General features: G+C 39.7%; 2 protein-coding genes across 3 annotated transcripts in view; one reads left to right on the forward strand and one right to left on the reverse strand.

Moving 5' to 3' along the window:
* The window catches only part of LOC147907208 (uncharacterized), a 278,923-nt gene that overhangs the window by 169,050 nt on the left and 94,867 nt on the right, over window positions 1-15,006 (reverse strand). The window lies entirely within an intron of this gene.
* The window catches only part of LOC105145036 (discoidin domain-containing receptor 2), a 154,555-nt gene that overhangs the window by 65,208 nt on the left and 74,341 nt on the right, over window positions 1-15,006 (forward strand). For both annotated transcript variants that reach the window (XM_011054345.2, XM_087413989.1), the window contains exons 2-3: window positions 6,300-6,481; window positions 11,517-11,622. In XM_011054345.2, the coding sequence (XP_011052647.2) occupies window positions 6,379-6,481; window positions 11,517-11,622 (209 nt within the window). In that variant the 5' untranslated portion in view covers window positions 6,300-6,378. The remainder of the gene's footprint in view (window positions 1-6,299; window positions 6,482-11,516; window positions 11,623-15,006) is intronic.

Here is a 15,006-nt window from a genome sequence, read left to right on the forward strand (position 1 = left end):
TCTTGTCATTATCTTCGAGAAAATATTTTCTAAGGGAAAATTCGTTATAAATGAGACTGGGTCTCCACTTGGCGCTACAAAGTTTCAAGGAATGTGTTTCAAGGAATGTGGTTAACCAATTGGAAGAAAGAATTTCACTAATTGATCAATCAAAAAATACTTCGAAGCATTTGTAGCATCGAGTGGATCATAGTTATATCAGCGTTAGAACCTTTCATATATTCGGGGAAAAAATTTCATCCAAATATAGATTTTTTTTTTATATAAGTTACGTTATGTAGAGAAATATTGTATTCTTTTCTACGGAAAAGAATTTCGTAGTCTAGTTTTGACATACGTGTAGCGGTGAAACGAGATGTACAATGGACGTGCAGACAACCAAGGATTTATTGGACGACTTTACTTTAGTATTTTTATAAACCAAAATCTCGGGAGATTCGTTGGCAAAGGTAAAGAGAGACATCCTAGAACGACAAGAGTTGCATGAACATCCCATATAGGGTCTTCTTCTCGACGATGAACATCTTCTAGCTCTTCCCACTCGAGGGACATCGAGTGGTCCCACGTTAAAACAACGAAGTCACACAAATCAAAACCGTGGATATCCACTTTCGACTATGGCGAACAGGCGCTTGACTGTTGTACCTTTCATCTTTTTTTTCCAAGAAATGTATCTATTTGAATTACCGGGAATTCTTCTCAAGGATACTTCATATTTTTTCATATCTCCGATTTATCTCGTTTCATTCATACAAAGAAGAGTTCACGTGAAAAACTTGCGTAAAACATTTTTAAAAAATCATAGGAGGAATTAGAATATATACTCTCTAAATCCGAATCAGTGGATAGTCACTAATTACTCAGTAGTACTTGACACTGAATAATCAGTGAACTTTAAAAAGAAAGAATGTTTGAACAGTTATGTAACTAAAATATTGATATTTGCACATTAATTTCAATCTTCTAATACTATATTCATTGGATTTATGCACCAAAACAAGATTAGTTAAATCACATAAAGATTAGCTAGGTTACGGATCTCTCATTTTATTCACCGATTATCAGTGACTATTCACTGATATAGATTTGGAGAATACATTATAGAAAATTCTATGTATATATATTTTACATTATATATAAATATAATATCATATTTATAATATTAATAGGATCTATAATCTTAAACACAGTATTCCTAAAATATATTATACACGTTATATGTTATTCATTGTATCCATAAACGGTTGGGATATCATCTCGGATGCAGCCAGAATATCTCACGGTCTCTTTAGTCTGGCTGCGATCAGTAAAATCCTCCTTTCGTCAGCATTGTTACGGAAAATCAGCGCGCATTTTTCACAAGTCGTCGGACAATAGGAAGGGAATGCCGGAGCATCCGACGCTGCCTTCCATTGTGATTTTTCCGTTTCTTTCGCGAAACTCCGTCCATTTGTTCGCGGTAGATCGAAGTTTGCGGTTGTTTCGCACGGCTATCCACGCCCGAAATGCTACAGGTATCGTATTCTGATAAATGGAAAGTCGACCGGTCACTACATACAGCGTAATAAATCCAAACGTCGCGTGATAGACGATCCTCGAATAAAGCCCTCTATAATTCCGGGTTATCTTATCTGCGACGTCTGTCGATACAGTGAACGGTGAACATTCAGAAAGATTTCTTATATTTCAGTTTCTCTCAATGAGTAACTGAATTCAGTAAAACAGAAGAATAGAAGCAAATTGAATATCTCATACGAATTTTACACAATTTTTAATCTCCGTTTTATGCAATCAGTTGAATAAAAAAAAAAAGTACATCGTTATATCGTTTTGTACATAAAAAATGACAATATATAATTTTTTTCATTTGTAAAAGTCAAAGCTAGAAGAATTTATTTATTTTATTTTATGAATGGCTAAGTAAAATTCAATCGTATAACGCAGTATCTGTAAGGAAAATACAAAATGCACGCTGCTCATGTTTGCGTACAGATTCTGTTGCTTCTGCTCGTCGAGCTAAGGATACGCGAAATCCTAACTAGAATGGATCTGAGTCATCGAAGCGTGCCTTCGAACGCGACACGAGGATCATGGCTGAGATCAATCCGTAAATTCGCTCGCGTCCTCTACCACGTTTTGCTCTTCGCGTAATACGCTATCTTCTCGGATTTACAATTTTCATACCTGGTGGATACTTCAGAATAAAAATGATGTGACAAACATTCACGTGGAATCTTGCAGGCAAATCCATGTAATCTTTGTAAGTTATGATTTTAAATATACGTAAATATACATCTTTAAGAGTGGATCCCAAAATTACCTGTTATAATTGTTGTAATTTTGCATGTAATTTTTTTACAGTTTATATATAATACAATTCTATTGACTAATAATATTCGTTATTAATATTTGTTAATAATAGTACTGCAGTATTGTACTGCACTATTAATGTATAACGAATGAAATTATATGCTATTAATGAATAAAAAAATTACGAAATAAAATTGATATTTTCGGCTGGACTAACAAAGAGTCTATCATTCATCTGGCTCGACAACGAGTCTCCCGTGAGCTAACAGTCTCTCAGGATCCGTAAACAGCGGCGGCATTTTTTCGATGACAAAATCGAGGGGAGATGCACGTCGTTCCTGTATTTTCACGAGCGTGTCCGACTCGCCCACGCTTTACGACCGCACTCAAAAACGAATCTTCTCTCTTTCTCTCCCCAAGACTTTACAGATAATTAACTGACACATTAACGTTCCATTCGTCGGGCGTGGGTTATGTTCGCGGTTAGCTCGTATTTCTCTACGACAGTCGGTGCATACATGTTTTTACGACTGATAAGGATCGCTTTTCCACCGAGACATCCTGCTTCGCGTACCTATCCCAGCCCTGTCCTGGACAACGACTTCGCCGACAGAGCGGATTACTAAATTCATTGGCTTCGTTTTGTACAGAGGACTTCGCCTCCACGTCGTCGACATGGTTTCTCTTTGGCTTCCACGCAATTAGGGTCAACTCGACGATTTGTCGGGAGCGATTTCTTTCAGAGAGCTCGCAACAGGAAAAAGGCAAACTATATCTCGTGAAACTCGTACTTATTAGTTAATAGTAATGCGTTCTAAGTTCTATTACGTGTCATAAAAGATACTTTTTTATGTGTCAATTAAATAACATGTTATTCGATATGCAATAAATTACACCAATCTGAGATACCGTGATATTATTCTTCCATAAAAACATATTTTGCCATAAATTCATAAATAATATTGAATTAATTATAGAATTATAGAAGCTGTCAAACATACGAGAGGCTGTTCGGAGCTGCATATTGGAAATGAAATTAATAACTACTTAGCAATACAGACAACCCTTAGAGACAACCCCGTTACAATGTTTCGCGTTTCTATATCGGCATTAGAAATAAATTAAATGATATTAAGTAACAGAGATTAAATCGAATCGAGACAGGTATACTGTTAAATATCAGAGCAGCAATAGTAATCTAATCTCTTGAATTAGATATCATTCTGTTATTTTTAACTTCCATGTATATCAAAATGTAAAGTAATTTATTTCTGTAATTAGTTTCAAAATAAACATATTAACGTCCATATTAACGTATGCACGTATAGTAATAATAAACTAAATTGGAGTCAAAAATACATTTTATAGTAATAATAAATTAAATTGAGTCAAAAATACATTTTCTTGAGTCAGATTGTTAAACTTCATTGTTTCAATTAACGACGATATTGTGCAGGAGTAATGGCGACCTGGAGCAATGATTAAAAATAACTCGGACGGATCATTGGATGCATAATTTGGCAATTAATAATTTGGAATTTAAGTGTTAACAGAGGCTCGCGAATGGTGGTGAATCGCGTCGTGTGTGGCACGCGTTTGCGCGATTGGAAATCCGTAAGTGCAATGCCGTCAATAAAATATGCATATACACTCGTAGCCTCGTGTAGGTGCATCCCACGCGGCGTACTCTACACGGACGTCTCGCGTGTATTAATCTGCATAAACTCATTCCTATGCAAACGAAGAGATTCGACGTTGAACTAGGATATCGCGCGAAGCCTCCGTGGCTTACGTCGCGGCTTAAACGAGCTCGTATACATGCGCACGCGTGTGCGGACGCATGCCGTCCGCGTGCACGAACCACGGGGTGAGTGCATGAAATATATAGACGTACCCGGGTACGTGTGCGTGCGTATCGTAAACGATACCGATCGTAAACGGAATCTCCTTCGTCGCGTCGACGGCATAATAATTGCGAAATCTCTCGTTTTCCCCGTGGTAGACGGCGCTGGCCGGCCATTCAAAAGGATCACGACGACGAGAAAATGGCACCTGCCTGAAACGATCGCGCGATAATCTGTCCCCTCCGTAGTCCGCGAGATGAAAAGAAAACAATCGATGAATAATTTTGTGGCCGCCAGAGTACTTACCGCGTCCAGGGGAATTGATTTCGACGGAGCGCATCGCGAGCGTTAAGTCCCTCATGAATACAATCAGGAGATAAAGCTTTTATGGCGACTCGATGTATAAACGATACCGTTTTCCGATAATTTCTAATTTAACACTTAGTGCTTAGGGAGATTAAATGTTTATGCGAGAAACGGAGTATTTCGTCATGACGTTTTACTAATCAACGGGTCTTATAGGGTATATCGTTACGCTTAATGTTGCGGCAATAATTATGCTCGTTGAGAAACTCGCTCTATCATTTGCTTAATCCTTCTGCTACTACAGTTTCTTTTGCCAATTACGCTAGAAAAAAAATATATTCTCCCACCGTATTTCACCTCAAATAATCCTCACCGTGTGTATATTAATTTCAGATATAAATTTTCATGAAATAGCGAAGAAAAAAGGATATTTACTTGTAAACTAAAACTATAAAATCGCATAATTTAATTAAAAGATTAATTTCTGTGAAGAAAGAAAAATATTCGAACGTGACTCGTTTACTTCATAAATATTCCATCGCACGGTTGCAGAAAATATAAGCTTGATATAATCATCAATGATACTTGGAGCGTAACGTATCATTGCTATTTTGGAATCGAATAAGACCTACAATGAGTACGACGATCACGCAGCTGTGAAGGACTTTGCGAGCGAATGCTCTTACCGGTTCGTCTTACAACAAGAGAGAGAGAAATGACGACACGACGCGCGCCGTAGGACAGATTTTGCACCGTCTCGCGGTCTATAAGCTGCGATATGTATGTTTAATGTGGAACACGCGAGGCCTACGACCGAGCGACTTCTTACTACCGTTCTCGCACGTTACTTATTCACCGTCGTAATTACCGACGGATACTCCATCAAACTCGAGACACCTTTCTCACAGGTATCGAGAGAGAGAGAGAGAGAGAGAGAGAGAGAGAGAGAGAGAGCTGCAACCAAGTTACACTGGTGCAAGTTACATGTCTGACGTGTATCGGAGATACACATTTGCTTGCGCAAAATGGGAGTAACGCATTATCGGCTGATAGGCTCATAAGCCAATAACGAGCTGTTACCGCGCTACTCTCGAGCGCGTTCCTCGTTGCTTTCCGAGTTCGATCTCTGCTCACGAAATAAACTTGGTTGGATCGCGAATCGATGCGAGTTAAAAATTACTGACTACGATCAAGACATCTTTACGTAAAACTAACGCGTCGCAATTCTCGTGCTGTTCCTTCCTGGAAAATACATGACATGGAAGTCGCAGGAAGTTTAGCTCCGCCCTCAGATCGTACAGGAAGGAAATGATTCCACGTGCAGCGAATAATCGAAAATTGAACAAGGATTACAGACTAGATTTACATGAAGACGTAATGTCATTCGTGCATCATTCTCTGCAGAATTTTTAAGTTAACAAATTATTGAGCTAAATAAACTCGACTGTTACGAAATTCGATATATGATAATATAATATGAGAAACTATTTTATATAACAATTATATAAATAAGATAGTGTACGGTAGAAATCTTAATAGAATAGATGTCTTTACGTAATAGATTTCTTTTAATAAAAATATCTTTCAAATGTATCTCTTTCAAACGTTTCTCTTATTCGCCATAGTTACGATTATCAAATACACGAAATCAGTTTCACATTTCAATGTAGCATTCAAGATGACACTCTCGTGCGATAATTACGCGCGTCGTTACGTTTCTCCACCAAGGTGAACTTGTTCTTCGGGAGCAGTGAACGAAACGACTCGCTTTGTCGATCGTCTATCCATCTCGACTATCAAGTATGACATAATGATTGCGCTCTTTTTTTTTTGTTTCAGGTTGACGAGGCAGAAATGGCACGGCGGGAGTCTCGGTGAGGAAAGGGCGAGGGTAAAGCCCTCGCAGGAAAAGGGAGCTATGGTGAAAAGCTTGGGTTTCCTCGCCAGAAGGGCGCCACCTGCTGTCCACCTTTTCGTCGTTTTGCTCGCGCTCGCCCCCGCTTACCACGGCGTGGACCTCTGTAAGTAGTTTCCTAAGCTCTAATCCGCAGGCCTTATAGTACCCGTCGTCGTGCGTCTCGTCGTGAAACTTCGTTCCGACTATAGTTCCTTGGTTTGGAGTCGCGCGCAGGTTGTTTCGTTTATAAGTTATTAACGACGCGGAGGTAGCGCGACCCCAGAACTTACGCCGCCGCAGTCGACGAACTTTCGATCCAGGATCGGCTTTGACCCTGGTCATTAGATATCTTGTGTACCTATCTCAAGACATTGCGTCTTATCATTTGAGTTGTGTGCGTTTATATTTAGCGATACCTCGGAGGCTTTCGAGTGGGTGAAACCTGAATCTGAACATTATATCGCCGACAAGAAATATATTGTCTATTGATAATGTAAATGAACAACGAACTATCGCAAAGATTTTGAAATATAATAAAAGATTAATATATATATTATTAGAAATATTCTTAAATCTCATTTACTTTTAATGTATACTGTATGTAAATAAAATTGAAATTCTCTAGAACTGAAAAGATTATTTATGTTAATGAGATTTAAGTTTGTAATGACTAAAAAATTAAGTGTATTGAAATTTGATACTTGAATCTTAATTAACCGTAATTGAAATAACCGTAATAATATACACACGATTAAAAATATCATAAAATTTAATGTACACTTTTAAGTTACACAAGTTAAATTTAATTTTATGACATTACATTGAATTTAATGCCCACGTTCATTACATTTAAAAAACCTGTATCTTAGATTTATATCGCTCATTATTTTTCAATTATACGTTTCTTACATTTTATTAACTCGTAAATTAATTTTTATGACATTATATATTCGTTAAATTTAATGCACATTTAATGTTCATTACATTTAAGACTACTGTAACTTAATTTTCAGTTAAATCATACATTTTCCACAAGCTTTCGTTATATATGTTATTTAAAATTAATTTAAAAATTTCTAATAGTGTAGATACCGTTATCTCATTTAAATTTTAACTATATTCATATTTTTTATAAAAAAATCGCAATCAAAAATTGATATTTGTTTAACAACTTCAATCAGCGTTATCAGAATTTTAATTAATAATAAATCTACATAACTAGTTGGAATATATCTGCTTTAATAAAAAAAAAAGAATAGTCTTATTAAAAAATCAATGGGAATCACATAGGAAAATCTCACTTTCAAGATCGTGCGGAGTATTCCATTTTATCGTATTAATAATAAGTAATCGCTCTCTTCCAAAGCTCTGTTCGCGAGAAGCAGCTTAATAGAAATAGATTTCCGGACGTAGGAGAGAAAAATCGCATCGTAGCCGTGATAATGGAAAGCTTAATAATTGCGCCCTCACGAAACCCTTCCAAACTGTATCCTTAGCGATTTCCTTTCTTTCCCCGTAATTTATCTTAGCGCCAATAACCGGAAAATAATCGATGGTGTTTTTCTTGAGTAGAGATCCGTTAAAGATGAACCATCAAAGATGAAATCATGCGAAGCGTCTTGCGCGTCAGACGTCTCGAAGATTAACGGACGGAGATTGGTATCTCGAAAGAGTCACGAGGGTGTCGTGTTTATTCACCCTTATTCACGATCGATTTACGATCAAGTGTGATATCTCACAGTGATTCGTTAGACCGGACGGGCCGACAAAGGAAACGGATTCTACCAGTCGAATTTTATCGAGGACGGGCAGTCGTGAGAATTCTGGCGAGGGTGCACGCGATATATATCAGCTGGACCTTCATTAATAATAATAGCGATTCGCTCACCATGTTGGCCAGCCAAAAGGATCTCGATCGAGCATTCCCTCCCTTTGTTGGCACGACTTTCCTGCCATTGATTCAAATCGCCCTCTCGCACTGCCCCCGCTGAATTCGTAGACATACATTAGCAACCAGAATCGCAATGTATCGGGCTGACCTTCATTAATAATAATACCAAGTTCACCATCGCATTGGTTCGACCCACCGCGACGATCTTCGTGTTCTCGCTTGGACCGCGAGACGCGACTTTTCCACTAACGATGTCGGCGCACTTCGCGGAATCTGAAGACATATATTAGCGATGGACATATCAGAAGAACCTTCATAAATAACAACAACCAGTCCACACGAGTACCCGCGCCGATCGCAGTTTCCTCCCTTTGTCGACTCGACTCTCTTGCCGTTGATTCTAATCGGCCAATGCAAAGGAAGTTGAACATACATATATTAGAGCACCGGAATCGCGATATGACGAGGAGAGCCCTGTTAGTAATAACGGCGATTAATCCGATCGGCCATTTTGCCGATTCCCAGCGCGACAAGCGTCGCGTTTGTAGGCGTGCAATTTTCCATTTGTCGATTACGATCGAAATCGCGGCGTACATTAGCTACGCGTCGTATCCCGATGAATATTCCTCCAATATCGTTTCCGACCATCTCTCTCCGCGGATTGCAAATAACAGAGCTCGCCCAAGTTATTCTAGTTATAAACTATCTCATAAGAAGACCGATCGATCCGACGTGTACATCATAGAAATGCGTGTCGCACAAATTGCGAGCATTACATTCTTAAATCGCGTCGGCGAATTACAGAGATCACGCTTTGCAGAGATTCCATTTCGGTAATAAAATACGTTGGATTAAAACCTAAGACCAAAATACACATTTCACAACGGCCGACGCCGCGTCGGCCAGGCACAGAATTACGAAGCGGGGTGGTATCGTCGGAAGAACACTGCAAACTTTCACCGGTATTAATGGCCACCTACATGCTCGTTCTGTTCGTTGGCTTAGCGGGGATTCCTTCCGTTACACTCCCCGGTACGAAGCTGCATCCTCCCTCACGCCCCGACCGACGATCCCTTCGAACGCCCAGCTATATTCGCGCTGCCTCTGCACTCGATATCCGGGCATTAGGCATTATCGTTGCCAGCTACCGTGTACTGTTACGTTGTACGACCCCTGCTCGGGCTACTTCAAATTTTAGCAATTTCCGTATCGCGTAATGGGTATCGTTACTTGGACGTGTAAACCGTAATCGATGCTGGGTTGCATCATGCATATACGAGACATGCTCTGCAAGCATAGCGGACGTTCGAGTTGTCGTATCCGGAATAGTTACGCTATACAATATGCGCTCCTTTGTTGAATTACAAGAACCCGGTATATACCGTATACACGTGTCTGAATTTACCTAGCTTTGACTTTGTACACGCGACGAAGCATCCGGTCTGCGTCGAAGTGAACGACCGATATGCTCGTGGCCGGATAATCGTGGCTCTGTCTCGCGTTCTCGAGATAAATGGCCGATAAGGCGTGGGCGGTTAATGGTGCCTTAAAAACAAGAAATGCGAAATGTCGCGAGTCCTTACTGTCGTCCCTAATGATACCGCCCTGATGCGGACGGCACGAATACGTACATGCGTCATACTTTGTATAAACTTTACTGCACAACCGGATGACCGCCGTAACGCCTCTTGAAAATGCGTGCGCCGGAGAGGTCGAAGTAATGTATGCAAAGTAGACGGTATCGTTTGTTCGATGGCCCTTAACCCTGTCATTGGTGCTCGTGGGGACGAAGAGGCTAGCCGATCTGAGAGCACGGGAGAGGATTCCTTTCAGATATTAAATCTCCGGAAGATAAAGCATTTTATGATCCTCATTAGCGTGCAGTCACGACGATGAGACAGAGCCTGTAAAGTCGAATGACGACCACGCCTAAAAACGTTACAAATTTATAATCACCTCGAATATACATGGCAAGTACGGTTTTGCTAAAGTATCTAAAAATTTAGCTAGATACAGATCTGAAAATAATTTTGTTTGAACCATAAAAATGACTCTATGTAGGACGGTAGGTTTAAATTAGTTGCTAGACTATTAAAACTTTTTACAGCCTTATCATCGATATTTAAGCGTTCTGTAGAACTATTTTCATAGTTAGACTAGTATTTTCAGATCTAGCTAAATTATTTTATTTATCACCCATCTTCTTGAAATACGTTTGCGTACTAACTATTGATTGTTGCGACAAATATTATCGCAACCTCGGTAGAGACATTTTTTGCAATAAAATTATTCGGATTTAAGATTTTCATTAACATCTGATTATTAATATTCTTATAAAGATGTTTCTTAGCATCGAAAATTATTAAATTGCTTGTCATTTAAATAGAATAAAACGAGATAATTAGAATAGTTTGATAGAAATTTTGAATTGTATAAAAGCGATCGCATAGTGTATTTAATTAAACATACAAAACGTACATTATGGATGGAATAGTCTATGTTTTGTATGTTTGGTTCAAATTACTCCGCTTTACGCTAAGTAGTACTACTTCGGTTCTGCTCATGATTTTGTTTCATAACTTCGGCGCGCAGTTTACAGAATCAGATATGTAAATGTATATAAATTCATAGAGCATTAAAGGATTCGCTTTAACTGAATATAGGAATTCTCTTATTTAAATAGGTTTATTCTCATCGGCCCAAATTCGTATCATATTATCAATTATTTTAGATATTTCATCAAAACTATTCTTTCCATGCAAAAATTGTAACATTGTCGCAATTCACGCTGTTTCTCAGCTTTGCACTGTCGACGTCATTTTTCGTCGCTGTCCCCGAGGATGCAATACGCGATCGACGTTATACACAGCGGTACAATAAATATATTCCGCTCGAGCTATCTCGCGTACGCGAAAGATATCCCGTTCCCAGCGCCGACGATGCAGACGGCAGCAGTACTCGCAAGGCAGCTGTGTTCATCTATGAAACAATTAGATCGGACCAGGAGATACGAGAACGTTGAGACGGCCCTCCTTTCTACCTCCCCCGTTCGCAGGTACTCGCCCTCGAACCGTAACTCCACCCGCACGACAGGCAGCCGTACACCGAGAACATAAACCGGCTATCGTATGGATCCATCTCGGTTAGCTGGTTATTTAGCCGTTTATGATCCGGCCGTGATGCACGCCGACGTGGCTGTAGGATAGGCTGTAGCATATAAATTCAAAGCTCGCTTTAACCTCGGCGACGCCACGTTCGTTTGTTGCAGCCCAATGCATCGCACCGCTCGGCATGGAGTCCGGGACGATCCCGGACACGGATATCAACGCCAGTTCCAGCTTCGACACCGGAAACGTCGGACCCCACCTGGCACGGTAAGCGACAGTTTTTCATTCGGATAGTCTGCCGAACCGCCATCGATCACTCGTATCTACCGGCGCCTTCTGTTACGCTCGATCCACCCGCGACTGGCATAACGCCGCCGATATCGCAGGACACTCGCAAAAATTGATCCCAACCGCATCTTTCGCCAACAGTCTTCCCCTACGTAAACTAGGCTTCAATCGGAATATTCGTAAAGACGATAGAAAATCGGTTTTATTCATAACGTAAAGATATATAAATTTTTTATTCCTATTTTTTATTCCTGCATTAGACTGTATTAGAACTCTCTTTCCTCGCTTTCGCCAAATACCAAAAATATATCTATAATATCTATATATTTATTTCATTTTAAATTCCAAAAGTGTATACTACATGGAGAGAATTTTTTCTTAGAGTTTACCCTGAAAATATGATAGTCGTGGGACAACGTTGTATTTCGAAGCAATTTAATGTAAATCTCTCTCATTTTATTATTAATAAAACTGCAATAAAGTATAAAATAAGTTTGATTAATTTTACTGAAGTGCATGGTAAAAATCTTTAAAATATTGAATTGTACACAACTACTATATTTTCAGGATAAATTTTAAAAGAAAATTCTTTCCGTGTAATTTAATCATAGAAAACAGACCTATTGTATTTCATTATATAATTCATTATATAATGGCATTGAATATAATTTTAGGGTGAATTTCTTATTGGTGGTAAATTTTTAATAGCGGCTGTAAAAGGTAAATGTTCCAGTTAATGGACAGTTAACGACCCAATTATTGGACGAAATTATAAAAATTTTTTTAATTAAGCTTTTAATGATATGTACAACGCGAAATAAATTCGTTATTTTATAAATTTAATAAGAATTTATTTAGATTCGTATCATTAAAAGCTTAAGATTTTATCATTTTGTCCATAATAATTGAATCATTCACTAACAGTTACCTAACATTTACCTTATATTGGCTTATTTATATTTTGAGCTAATTTCCGATTGATCATCGCCTAAGCCTTCACGGGAATGAAAGACGTGGTATTCTTACATCATGGTTTTTATTATCAAGATGTCCGGGCGCCACGTTATATTTTTAGAGAGTTTTTAAAAAGAAAAATAGAGACTCTGTGTCTAGACGAAGCAAATATATCACCTTTTGTGTTAATTGTGACGCCATCGCGCACACGTGATTAGTAAAGGGAACGCCTGGCTGTTCGTTAATACGTAAAATCCGGAATATCAGGTTTGTAAGTCTATGGCGAAAGACGTTATTACGCGCAAACAAAGAGAACAACGCGGTTGCGAACGTAATTATTTCTAATCTAACAGGCATAGCTTTAACCCCATTTATGCGCGCAGGCCAGGTAACAGAGATTAGTCGACATCTCTTATCGTCAAGCCACGTAAAAAGAAAAAAATTTAGCACTGGCAACGGGTGGGCGTACGAGAAAGCTTATGAAGTCTAATTATAAATTAACGCCTATCCTCCGCGAGAATAAATTCACGGTGCAACAACGTATAATTAAGTAATCCACGTATCTTTCCGATAGCTATCGTTTCTCGTTTGGCACTTGCTCTCGTGCGGAATGAATATTTATAGAGCTATTAAATTGATCGTTCTCCCTGAGCGCCAGTTTATTCCTCGGTTTAAAAACGAATTTATTTTTAATTGCGGCTGACGAAAATTATTCAACATGAATTTACGGCCGATCGGGGATTTACATACTGCCGTGCGTTCTGTTCTGCGTTAATAATTTCTACATCATTATTCGATGCGTCCCTTGACCGTGCTGTTTGCGCTTGTAATTATTTACGACAACGACAACGTTACCAGCCGCCGAAAACTTAAAAACTTCCGTTAAATATCCCAACAAGTTAATGTTCCAGTATGAGTTTAATTACGAGTACACGTTTAACGTAATTTTTTGCTTATAGTTAATAAACGATGAAGCGCGACGGTAGAATTAATTTCATTCTCCAAATTAATTTCCACCTGCATTGCCCTCTACATTTTGCCTACTGTTTCACCACATTCATACCCCTCCTCCTACCTCACAAACATTTGCAAAATGACTATGGCGCAAAACAGAGAGCCTTCAGCGGACATGCCTCGCAGGAGCCTCCCGTTCTCTAATGCAATTATCACAAAAGGACCTTTGACGTATCATACTTGAAGTAAAAAGAATATTACACCTGGCCAGTGGTAAAAGGGTTGGTCGTATAACGCCTCTGGTAGCCGCTGGTGCAACGCATGAATACGAGATGCAACTGGCAGAGTACGTGCGCCAACTACCTCCTCACCCTCTCGACCTCGCTCTCTCTCTCTCTCTCTCTCTCTCTCTCTCTCTCTTTGCTTCTCACTCTCGCGCTCTCGCGTTTAGATATTAATGCGTGGGGCCCGGTATTCGCTAGCGGTTTGCAGTGCAGCGGCGGTTTATACGAATATTCCATCCCACGGGACGTATCCCAGCTCAGCAGACCGCGGTTGTAGAACCGAACGGGTGCGCGCGGCACCAAGCCGGGGTATATACACGGAGCGTTGGTCGACGGCCCCGCGGGCTCTCCGATATTAATACATTCCATTACCGCAGACAATGACCGGCTGAATGGGCCTCCGAGTCTTGATGAGCTCCGCTGTGCCCCCGCAGCATCGCGCGCGCCGCAGCATCCTCCGGGCCGCGCACGTCACCATCTAATTTAATACAGGCCGGCCTCGGGCGCGCGAGGTGCTGCGAATGCTTACAACAGTGGTGAGCGCTCCTTTGTGCTGCTTGAGAAAAAAAAAGAGAGAGAGAGAGAGAACTGCCCCGCCATTTTCTTCGAAATTTCACGAGATAATAGGCCGACGAACGTTTCGCTCCGATACGAATTACCACCGTATACGGCGTATTTTTCTTTCTCGCTCACTGCGGACGTCGAGGGTGTACGTTTAAAAAAAAAAAGAAGAAAAGGAGAAAGAGAAAAAATAACGTGAAGCTAGGTTCCGCGCGCGTTTCCCAGATTCTCGTTATACTGAAAACGTCGCGAATTAAAACAACGCGCCTGGGGATGCGTCGGTTACATGAGAAAAATCATCCGGAATGAAAACAGCGGAAATATAAAATAGTATATAAATGGCTCATAGCAAACATTGCGTAAAGATTGACGTTGATGTCTGGTATGGAAATGTATTACAGGATAAGATTCACTACAAGATGTGCTCTGATGATCATTTCGACGCAGCTAGAAAATTTTTTTGCAAGTTATCGAACGAATATTTCTGACAAATAGGAAAGTTGTAGCATATAGGTACATATACACATAAAATATACGAGAAAAATGATTCGTTTTCCTATAACAAAAGTGATTTCAATTAGGAACGAAAATTCCCGAGTTACTACAACAG

Source organism: Acromyrmex echinatior, chromosome 15 (assembly GCF_024713525.1).
Source record: "Acromyrmex echinatior isolate Ae372 chromosome 15, ASM2471352v2, whole genome shotgun sequence".
Taxonomy (NCBI): domain Eukaryota; kingdom Metazoa; phylum Arthropoda; class Insecta; order Hymenoptera; family Formicidae; genus Acromyrmex; species Acromyrmex echinatior.